The 12,067-nt window shown below is 43.0% G+C and overlaps 1 protein-coding gene and 1 non-coding gene across 4 annotated transcripts in view; one reads left to right on the top strand and one right to left on the bottom strand.

The window, feature by feature from the left end:
* SV2C (synaptic vesicle glycoprotein 2C) overlaps nt 1-12,067 on the bottom strand; it is a 198,670-nt gene that overhangs the window by 33,262 nt on the left and 153,341 nt on the right. For all 3 annotated transcript variants that reach the window (XM_027606820.2, XM_027606821.2, XM_027606822.2), the window contains 4 exons: nt 4,321-4,454; nt 3,790-3,879; nt 564-674; nt 27-115 (listed from right to left, as the gene is read on the bottom strand). In XM_027606820.2, the coding sequence (XP_027462621.1) occupies nt 27-115; nt 564-674; nt 3,790-3,879; nt 4,321-4,454 (424 nt within the window). The remainder of the gene's footprint in view (nt 1-26; nt 116-563; nt 675-3,789; nt 3,880-4,320; nt 4,455-12,067) is intronic.
* TRNAT-UGU lies at nt 8,850-8,922 on the top strand. The gene has a single exon. It is a non-coding gene; the product is annotated as a tRNA-Thr (tRNA).

Below are 12,067 nucleotides of genomic sequence, written 5' to 3'. Positions count from 1 at the left end.
TCACCAAGAACTGAAATATTACTTACCCAAAGGACAGGGTGAACCAAACAATTGTAAGCTTTATTGTATTTTCCCTGACGGGGTAGTTGAAACATCTCATGAAAGTCAACCAAATCTGTGAAATGTTCAAGAGTTAGTTTTCTTGTGCGGTTATGCAGTGAACCCACTCCCCAATCCCCTTCACCAGTTATAAAAACACTGACTTTTCTTTTAGCCAGACTCATTGGAACTTCAAATGTCAAGGCTGAAGGCTCTAGGAAACCAAATCTTGCAAGCTTCCCTTTTTTAGCTGCCTGGAAGCCAAGGGACAAAGTAACTTAAAACTTCAGTGTGCCCCAGCCCTGCCAAGACTCCTTGCCTAGCACCTTCCCTTCCCAAAGATGGACTTGGCTAGCCCACTGATCCAAGGGGGGGGTCCTTTCACCTGGTCCCCGTGCAGGCAAATGAGGTGTCCTGGACAGCAGGGGGCACAGTCCCACTCAGGGCGGCCACGATCAACCCTGCTTCTGACCAACTTCAAAGGTGACATGTTGGCTGGCACTCGGGGCAGGTCTGTTACTTACTCCATAGAGTTCCGTGCGGATCCGGACAAAACACCTTCTGTACCACGTGCCTGTGTCACTCTCAATTTCAATCAGCTCATCTATTTGTTTGGGGGTTTTGATTCTGTGGACCTGTAGAGAACAACACAGTGCCAAGGGCCGAGTTTTTTGTTTTGAGAGGAGCAAATCCCGACTCCCACAAAAGTAAGCAGGTATCTGATAATCATTCCATTCCTACATGAGACCATGGGCGTAAGGTATACACATCCCAACACCACCTAAAAGAACTGCATAAAGAATGAATAGGAGGGAATACCACGGAACAAGGCAGAAGAACAGGGAAGGATGGAGTAATATGAGCCCCAAATGTCCTTCTTTGGAAACCATAAAGGCACACATTTCGCAGATAAAACATTCAGAGAGATTAGCTTCTAGAATAAGAATTATTTTGCTTGGACTGAAGCGATTGTACATACTTTACATTGGAGCCTACTGATTTGATACATTTGGCCCCTCAACACAGTTCTTAAAGCTTCCCCATCCAACTTGTATTCCTAAAAGTTATCTTTATATTTTATGCCCCGTCTTTCCCTTTCCTGTAGCCTAACACCACAGCGGCTGGTCAGCAAATAGCCACAGGCGAGCCTGGTGCAGAGTCGAGAGAATGAGTTCTAACAGTTTCTTCTGTGAGAGAGGGGATAAATGATGGGAGACCACTGTGAAAAGCTGCATCTAGGACTGAAGTTAGCCTCTTCTGCTCAGGAAAAGAACCTAGACACGGGAGAGAGAACCTAGACACTTCAACACAGAGAACGAAGCCTGAAAACAGAAAAAACAAAAATAAAAAAAAAAAGAAGGTTTCCTTTTGTGGACCTGTCCCATCTTACACTGTTAGTCAATATTTATGTAACTTTCGAGAGAGAACACAGCAATTGCACAAATGTGACCCCTGCCAGGGATCACTTTTGAACACTTTTGAACTTTTGACCACTCTTTTTCTGGAGATTCTGCCCACATCCAAAGCAGCACTTCTTTTGTGAGAATCCAGGTACCCAGGCTATCTTTTGACAGTGGTCATTTGGGGACCCTCAGCATCTTCCAAATTATACAAGGTAAGCAGTAGACTCTTCCTGGCTCTGTCAACAAAGAGGTCTGTATTTAATGAAAATAATGTCTGAGTTAAATGTGGGATTCCAAATAGAGTCAGCTCAAAATAATCCATGGAGGCATTATTCTGTGATACTCTATAGATTTTTTTTTTTTAAATCACAGAGGTGTTCTTATCACTCAACATATTATTTTTGGGAGGCTGCTTCTTCTCTACTCATCAGTGTTTGTTTGTTCATTCACTCACGGGCACCCACTGGGTACCAACCGGGTCCAGCACTAAGACTACAGAGATGCAAACATAAAATACCCATTACTGACATCCTCCCAGCAATTACCATACAAAGAAAAAAACCTGTAATGTAGATCTATATTGGATGGGAGAGATGTATTTTATAGAACACCCAAGTTGACTCGGGAATGAGAGAAGCCTTCATGGACTGAACCTAAGCTGGGACTTATGGAGAAGTATGTCATTTGCCATGTATGTAAACCACTTGGAGGCCATTCCAAGCGTGAGATACCATGTGCAAACATCCTGAGTTGTGAGAGAAAACAAGGTATTAGCCAACTACAAAGAGTTTTAGATTCCTAAAGAATAGTCCAAGGGCAGAGGGCAGTGAGTAAAGAGGGCTGAAAGAAATCAGTTGGCAGTAGGGTCAAAAGTACGGAACAATGAGGAGTGATATTTAGGATGGGAAATAATAGGACACAGTGATTCCTCGAATATTGTGGGGATAAAGGGGAAGAAAGAAATAGGGTAGTTCCAAGGTTTTCCGGTTTGTGGTACTGGTGGTATCTTCTGGTAGAATTTAGTAAAAAGAAGAAGCTTGAAGACTCTTAAGGTGCTAAGTTCAGACTCAGAAATTCAGATTTGAAAGGATATAAAAGGACGTCCATGAAGGCCTTCAACATGTATGTCTGGAGCTCAGGAGAGCTGTCCATTAGGAGATAGAGAGCTAGAATCAGCTAAGGAAAGCATATAGGATTAAAAGAGAAATTAGCTAAAAATAGAGTCCTGGAAAACAATTATTTAAGGTAGGGGCATAAGAAGAAGAGCTTTAAAAGAAGCCTTTGGAGGAATGCATGCAGATTCACTATATTGTAGGCATAATAAGGAAAAAAGACAAATTTGTCATGGTGGACTCATGTAATGACTTTGAAAGTCACATAATAAATGACTCTGAGTTTTATCCATTCTTTTGGAGTCTTCCCCCCAGTTCTCACCTAATCTAGTAACAACATGGATGACCATGTGTGAATTTGGTACCTCAAACCTTCTGGAGGAAAAAGCAGGTAAGTAGCACAGTGAGGCCCTGGAGAGGCTCTCCTTCGCAGAAGATCCCCCTGGTAAAGGGTTTTTCCCTCATGTGGCTAAGAAGGGTTAAGTGACATTGAGTATCTAGATGATGCCTCAAGATTCCTCTAACCTTCTGATCCTTTCATTTAAAAAAAATCCTTCCTCTGTTGTGCATCTGCTTAAAAGAAGGGCCTATTCAAAGACTTTCAGGTCCTCAATGGAGAACATCCATTACTGACTTTCATTTCTCCATTACATTGCATAAAAAATTGTGCTAAGGAAGAATGTGTGGTAATTTAGATGAAGGCCAAACTTAAGTCTATATTTACAATTTGAAAAATTTGTTTCCTAGGTAAAAATGAAATAAATAAGATGTCAACAGACTGTTTAATGAGGAACTATTTCATATGTTTTAACACCTGTAGTTGTGTGTTATTTATAAGATACTGAAGATCTTATTTATGTCTCCCTATGTCTTACTGTGTATCTGCCTACACCTATTTCAGACAAAACATTATTAGTCTAAATGTATGACTGCCTATGTAAAAATATTTAAACCATTGTTCCTTCCAAAAAATTCCATCCATCCAATTTTCATTAATTTAGACTGGCTTTCCCCATTGAGAATAGACTTGGTAACCAGAAGATGTAAGAACATTCCATGCAGACTGAACGGTACACACAGAGCCAGTGAGCGCAAACATGTCTAAGTGAAGTGGAAATATGAGGAACCAAAAGATGAGTGTAACTGGTGTAGAGAGAAAAATTTACAATCTGGCCTTTTCAGAAAAGGTTTCCTGGCTCCCAGCATAGAAGATTTGCTGAGAAGCAGGTACTCACCGAGAAGACTTTCTCAGGCTGACCCCGTGCTCTCATGTTTGTGTCATGAATTAACTTCAGGATCATCCACGCTTCATCATGTTTTCCAACCTAAGAAATGCGAACAGACACTGAAGGGCTAAAAGGTAAAACCCTTATACTCCCTGATTTTCCAATAACCATCTTGTGTTGTCAGAGCAAATTGGGTGTAATTGCACAAATGGGATATCCCACTGGATATCGTCAAGTACAAGAGCAGTTCAATGGATGTGCCTAGAACTAGAAATAGCATCTTTAGCTGCTAAAAGCTCATGTATAAAAAAGACAAAGTCTCTTCACTGACTGAAAAGTTACTTGCTTGAGGAGGAACATTAGTGCTTTCAGGCCACGAGGCAGCTTTTTCACACACGGGTCTTTTAAAGCACATCTCCACGAAACCAACCCCTCCATGGTTCCATGGTAGCAAGGGAAAACGTACCTCCTAGAGAGGCAAACAAGGAACTTTTTCCAATGTGTGTGGCTCCCTTAGACATTCACAGTAATGCATGTTACCTCCAGCAAGAACCGTGGGCTTTCAGGCATGAATGTGAGGGCCACCACCGAGGAGACACAGGGGAGCGCGCAGACTATCACGAACACACGCCAACTGTGAAACTGGTAAGCTGACCCCATGCTGAAGCTCCATCCTAGAAAGGAAAGAATGGAAGAGTGAAGGACAGCGCCTCTCAGATGGCCTGCTGGGAAAGCGAGGACCCTCCCCCCAATCACTGTGGGTATCTGCCCTGTGAATGTATTGTTAAGTCTTAACACTCACAGAAAAACGAGCCGATCTGGGCATTAGCCATGGTGACCAGCTCAACTTTACAACCGCCAATAGCAGTGGTGAGAGAAAGAAACCAAAGGGTCAAGTCTTAAGTATGGGGGTACATGTGTGTTTCTGTACTATCCCATGATAAAGTAATTTGGAATATTTTTCCAATAGACCTCTGTGCTGGGGCATGTTCTGTTTGCTCCTCCGGGTCACTGCCTCCCCCCCGCCCCCGCCGTGTGCCGGGAAATGGACTGCTATGGAGGCATCAACTGGCTCCCTTGACCATTGGCTTCCACTGGGTCTGGCACGGTGGGAGCAGCATTCAGGATATTTATTTCCCTTGTTTTCCTTCTCCCTTCCCCTGGCTGGGGGGAGATTTGGCAGTTGGTATGCTCATCCCCTGGGACCTTCTCCTACAGCCACGGCTCTTGTCAGCTTTTGGCAATCCCTCCACCCTGGTGTTCTTTGAGGCACGGGTAGGTACAAGATGCCCTCCTGCTGCTAGCTCCTAGGTGCTTTATTATTCCCTCTTGGTTTCTTTTCACTGTTTCCACGTGACTCTTTAGCGATCCCCTGTGAGGGTGTTCTTGGTTTCCTGCCAGCACCCTGACCAGTACAATTGTGAAGAAATGGCAGGTGCGGTATCTCTCCATATGCACATGTCATAAAATAGATCAAGACAATCTAAAATTTATAAATAGTATTTTTACTCTAATAAAAACAAGCATAATGGGATACAAACAGAAATCTCTTTAAAAACTAAAAGGAAAACTGCTGAGAATAATTAGAATCCCACTGCCAGGGTCCCCTAGTTATACAGCTAAGTGTAAGAGCTAAACAAAAGCTGAAATGAAATAATAAGTAAAAAATAAGTGTAATAATAATTATATATTTATATATTTATAAATAATATAATAAAATAATAAAATATAATTTAAATAACAGTGAAAAAAAAAGAACTAAGGGAAGCCGATATTTGAATGAATATAAAATGGTTGAAAGCTAAATTCAAACATGACTCTAAATGAGAAATCATGAGGGATATCAAATCTAATTGAAAACAGAGTGGAAATTTATAGAGATATAGATGAATTACATATGGCAAAATTTTAGTTTTTGGCAATACTTGGCACTTATAAGGGCTTTTGTGATTAAAAGTCAAGTATTATTTATACCCCATCCCCAGGAGAGCAGTGTACTTATTCATTAATTACACAGAAGCCAAGTGAGATTCTGAGGGTGATACAACTTCCTCAGGGTTACAAAGCTGAAGTTACACATCAGCATCTTCTCCACCAGGATTTGAGGCAGAGTCATATACCACACCCAGCCTCATGTGCATGCACACTTGCCCATAAACACAGAATTTGTTGACAAATGATGTAAACATCAATGACATGGTACATTAATCTTAGATTAATAAACATTTTCTGGGAATTTAATACTTGAGGGTTATGCGAATTGGTAAATTAACCACATCATGAACTTTAGGAGGGGATGTCTACTCTCAGTGTCTTATGTAGCAGAAGTTCTGAAGTCCCAAATATCCAAAACACAGAAAAAAACTGATGGAATAGAGAAAACATACCTTGTTCACTTCACATTTGATCTGAAAGTTTCTTATAACGAGTATCTTTTTTAAAAGCTCTAGATCCTATTATTTTACACACTGGATCAAAAAGAAAAGCTTTAGATGGCTGAGTGAAGCAAATGCAAAGCTACAGCACAGGACTATATCACACTAGTGGATAAAGCTGGAAGCTTCTGGTGCTAGGACAGGGCTCCCTCCCTGCCCAAAGATGTCCTCGTCCCCATGCCCAGACCTGTGACTACATTACCATATATGGCAAAGGTACCTTGCAGGGGGGATTCAGTTAAGGATCTTGAGGTAGACTGATTACGTCATAGAGTGGGGCCTGACCTACATGAGCAGAAGAGCCTTTTCATAAGAGAAAGAGAGGGAAGGAGATGTGATGAGGGAAGTCGGAGGTCTGCTCAGAGAGAGATCTGGAGGTGCTACAGTGCTGACTCTGAAGATGTAGCCGGGGCCACAAGCCAAGCAATGTAGGCGGCTTGCAGAAGCCGGAAAAGGCGAGGGCTGTCTTCTCCCCTCCCGCCCCCAGAAGCCCTGACAACTCATTTAGACTTCCGACCTCCAGCATTTTAGGATAATAAACTTATGTGCTTTAAAACCAGTCTGTGGTGATTTCTTACATCAGCATTAAGAAAGCCAACGAATCATGGATCACTACATCAAAAACAAATGATGTATTGTATGGTGACTAACATAACATAATAAAATAAAATAAAATAAAATAAAATAAAACAGAACAAAATAAAAAGAAAGCCACACAGCTCTCTGTAGTTACAGCTCTGTTGCTTATATGATTGACAGCAATTAAACTGAAGAACTTTAGCTCTTCTCTATGAAACTTCAGGCTCCTGGCTTTTGCTTGGACTTCTCCAATGGCCTCTCCTATGACTTCAGTCTCTTTTGACAGCTGGTCTTAGAAATACTGCCCTTCACTCTCATGGCTCCCAAACATCACATTGATGAGGAAAGAGACTGAGTGCAATGTGATTCCATTCGAGCAGTTTTCAGCCTATGGAGGAAATTGGACAACAAATAGAACCTAATCCTGGAGGAGAGCTAGCTGGTCCAGAGACCCCTCTCCTCAGCTTAAAATGCAGTTTTTTCAGGTGTAGATTCTTCTGTCCAGCAGCCTAAGTTTAGCCTGATCATTGCGGTTCACATCCTTCTGTACTTCGTTAGCCGTGAAGTAGGTCTCTGACCCCCTGGTTAGTGTGTGTGTGTGTGTGTGTGTGTGTGTGTGTGTGTGTGTGTGTGTGTGCGCGCACGCGCGCGCGCGCGCACATGCACTGTGCTCTTGCTTTATATAAAGGGGTGGGGTCCACTCCTTTCCCTCACCGTTTTTTGCAATAAGCATTTCCCCAGCCTCCAAAACTCAGTTGTACCCTTCTTCTGTCTCTCTTCAAATCTCTAGCCATCTACTCTACTCCATGCACTTGACCCCCACCTCCTGTTTTCTTTGAGAACACAAACACAGGGAGAACTACATACATCTCATCTTCTCACTCCTGAATCTTCTCACCCACCTGTGCCTGTCTGTACCCTCCGCCTTCCCTCAGGAGCATTGGCAGTTGGTCTGTTGTAACCAATCCAAGGTCAATCTGTCCTCGCCACTCTCTCCTCCTTCTCTCTCTCAAGGACAGAACTCCTGTAATTACCTACCCCTCCTCTCTGGGCCTCCTCATGGTGCTCTCTCACCTTACTTGATGGGTCATTCCATCAGCACACCCATCTCCACCATCTACGAAAAAACCCTACCTTGACCCCCACAGGCCTCTCCAGTTGCACTGCTACTCCTCTGTCCCCATTCTCAAAAGAATGGTCTAGAGCAACGGTCTCCTGCTTCTGCCCCCAAGTCCACAGAAGCTGTGCCAGAGAAGGTCATCTGTCCTGCCAAATCTAATAGGCACTTTTCTGTCCTCTTCTTACTCCAACTGTCTAAATTATTCCATATGGCTGATCATTCTCTTCCTTGAAGAACTTTTTCCCTTGTCTTCCTCATCATGACATGTGCTAGTTTCTTTGCTGCCTCACTGGCTTTCTTTCAGTTTCCTTAGTTGACTCTTTCTCTGACTAGCTCTCCAGGTCGGTATATCCTAAATATTGGTTGTCAGTCCTGTTCTCTGGATACAGGTTCTTTCTAGGCCGACTCGTGTATTTCCATGACTTTAAGCACCATCTGTAGGCCACTGTCTCCGAAACATGGCCTCTTTTGTTTCTAGAGCTCCAGAAACCCTTCTCTACCTGCCTATTTACATCTTCACAGGGATGTCTACTGGGCATCTCAGAGTTATTGTGTCCAAAATGGAACTTCTGATTTCCTGCTCTGCTACCAAAGAAAACTCTTGCTTTTCTTTCAATGTTCCTGCTTCAGCAAATGACACACTGCCAGCCAGCCACATATTCATGACTAAAACCAAGACCTCATCCCCGAGTCCTCTTTTCCACCTCATCGCACTCAAGGTCCAATCTCTCCGCAAGCTCCATCTCTCCAACACACCTCAAAGCTACAACTTCTCCCCATCTCCCCGGCACCACCAAACTCCTAGCTAGCAACACTGTGCCCCTGACCTACAGCAGGAGCTTCACTCTCCTTTCCCTGTCCCCCCGCCATGTACCACAAGCCACCCTCCCGACAGCAGCCAGACTTACCCTTTTAAAACATCGGTAAGAGGGGGCGCCCAACTGGCTCAGTCAGTAGAGCGTGTGATTTGTAATCTCAGGGTCATGAGTTCAAGCCCCACATTGGGCGTAGAGACTACTTAAACAAAATTTAGGGCCACCTGGCTGGCTTAGTTGGAACAGCATGTGACTTTTGATCTTGGGGTCATGAGTTTGAGCCCCACACTGGGTATAGAGATCACTAAAAATAAATAAACTAAAATGTCAGTAAGACAGTAAGAGGGCTGATATCCAAGATCTATAGAGAACTTCTCAAACTCAACACCCAAAAACAAATAATCAAGTCAAAAAATGGGCAGAAGACATGAACAGACACTTCCCAAAAGAAGACATACAAATGGCTAACAGACACATGAAGAAATGTTCATAATCACTAGCCATCAGGGAAATTCAAATCAAAACCACACTGAGATACCAGTTGGAATGGCAAAAATTGACAAGACAAGAAACAACGGATGTTGGAGAGGCTGTGGAGAAAGGGGAACCCTCTTACACTGTTGGTGGGAACAGAAGTTGGTGTAGCCACTTTGGAAAAGTACAGCCACTTTGGAAAACAGTGTGGAGGTTCCTCAAAAAAGTAAAAATAGAGCTACCCTATGACCCAGCAATTGCACTACTGGTATTTACCCCAAAGACACAGATGTAGTGAAAAGAAGGACCATATGCACCCCAATGTTCATAGCTGCAATGTCTGCAATAGCCAAACTGTGGAAAGAGCCAAGATGCCCTTCGACAAATGGATAAAGAAGATGTGGTCCATATATACAAGGGGATATCACTCAGTCATCAGGAAGGATGAATACCCAACTTTTACATCAACATGGATGGGCCTGGAGGAGATGATGCTAAGCGAAAGTAAGTCAAGCAAAGAAAGTCAATTATCATATGGTTTCACTTATTTGTGGAACATAAGGAATAGAATGAAGGACATTAGGAGAAGGAAGGGAAAAATGAAGGGGGAGACGAACCATGAGAGACAATGGACTCTGAGAAACAAACTGAGGGTTTTAGACGGGACGGGGGTGGGGGTGGGTTAGCTCGGTGAAGGGTATTAAGGAGGGCACGTTCTGCGTGGAGCACTGGGTGTTATACGCAAACAATGAATCATGGAACACTACATCAAAAACTAGTGATGTACTGTATGGTGACTAACATAATAAAATAAAATTAAAAAAAAAAAAGAGCACTTCATTCTGCTGCTTAAAAGCATCCAATGGCTCCCAAGACATTTGGACGGAATCCAAATGTCTTACCATGGTCTCTGGAGCCAACAGAAACACATCCCTACCTACCTACCTGAGCTCACCTTCTTGCTGCTGCCCTTGCCCTCTTGCTCAGGCCCTACCTACCTGCTCATAGTTCTTTGAACATTCAAAGCTTAATTTCATCTTAGGGGCTGTGCCTAATTTCCTTGGAAGCCCAGCCATACATTTGAAAGGACAGTTGTTCTATTTTAGCTGTCCTTTCTCTGAGGTTTGAAAGTGAGAGGGTCTTTCAGGCCATCTCATCCCCAGTGTAGTTCCCTTAGGGTCTTCGCATTTGGTATTTTCCCTGCTGGGACCGCTCTGCCTGAATATTTGCATATGTTGATGCCTCCTTCCCACCTTCCAGGTCGTCTCTTCAGAGAGGCCAAACCCTCAAACCCACCCTTTGTCACCAAGGCCTATCTTACTGTTTCCACAGCACTTACTCCTATCCAAAGCTATCAACTGCATTGATTTGGTGACATGTTAACTCTCTGTCCTTCTCCCCATCAGGAGAGTAGGAACTCTGCTTTTGTTACTCACCAATGTATTCTCAGCGCCTATAGCAAGTCGTGGTCCATTGGAAGGTTCTCTTTAAACATTTGCTAAATGAAAACACACACACACTTTCTCACAGTGGGTTTATGGTAGTATACGAACATGTGACAAATCACTGCAGGCTAGTAAGCCTAGTTTTCTTTTGACGTTTTTTAAATTCACACTAAACAGCAAAACAGCCTCGATTTATTTTTTCAAATTAAATTAGTAATTAATATACGATAAAATTTATTACCTTTTCAGGTAGGTATCCAGCTCTATGAGTTTGATAAATGCACAGTCATGTGGACACCATCGTGATCAAGAGGCAGACCAGTTCCATCAGCCCAAAACATTCCTTCCTGCTGCCCTTTTGCAGTCAACCCTTCCTCCCTTCCTAACCACTGATGACCACTGGTCTGTTCTCTGTCCCTACAGTTTTGTCTTTTTCCAGAACATCATCTAAGTGGAATCCTACTGTACACAGCTTTTTGAATCTGGCTTTATCCACTTAGAATAATGCACCCATGCAGACTGTTAGACCTATCAATAGTTTGTTCCTTTTCACTGCTGAGTACAACTGCCCTGTGTGGCTAGATGATCATTTGTTCACCTACTCACCAGTTGAAGGACAGTGGATGGTTTCCAGTTTTAGGTGATTATCAATAAAGCAGCTGTCAAGATTTCAATCAGATTTTTTGTGTCCCAAAGTTTTCCTTTTTTCTTGGGTCAATCCCAAGGAGTAGGTTAGTTGAGTCATAGGAAAAGTTTATGTTTAGTTTTATAAGAAATTGCCAAACTATCTTCCACAACGGCTGTATCATTTGACATTCCCCTCACTAGTGTATGAGACTCTTAGCTGCTTCACACCCTTTCTACCTTGTTTTATCAGTTTAGGTTTTTTGGTTTTGTTTTTGTTTTTGGCCCTTCTAATAGGCGTGTAATAGTATTTCATCGTGATTTTATTTTATTTATTTATTTACTTTTAAAGATTTTATTTATTTGACAGAGAGAGACGCAGCGAGAGAGAGAACACAAGCAGGGAGAGTGGGAGAGGGAGAAGCAGGCCTCCCGCTGAGCAGGGAGCCCGATGCGGGGCTCGATCCCAGGACCCTGGGATCATGACCTGAGCCGAAGGCAGCCGCTCAACGACTGAGCCACCCAGGCGCCCCTCATGGTGATTTTAATTTGTATTTCCCTACTGCCTAGTGATCACCTTACTTTACTTTGTTTATTCATTCATATTTTCATGGAGTACCTATATAGGCTAGTCACAACGCTCCACAATGTGGAGGCTAGGAGGACTTCTTTTTTGCCCTTGAGGAGTTTCAGTCTAGGAGAAGAGGCAGATTAGTTAACAGACACAACAAACAGTCCCACACATGCTGGAACAGGTTATGAAGAAATAGTGGTGGGAGTACAGAAGGGGCTGAG

The sequence above is a fragment of the Zalophus californianus genome, chromosome 5, assembly GCF_009762305.2.
Source record: "Zalophus californianus isolate mZalCal1 chromosome 5, mZalCal1.pri.v2, whole genome shotgun sequence".
Classification (NCBI taxonomy): Eukaryota; Metazoa; Chordata; class Mammalia; order Carnivora; family Otariidae; genus Zalophus; species Zalophus californianus.
This window is presented reverse-complemented; position numbering and strand designations above follow the sequence as displayed.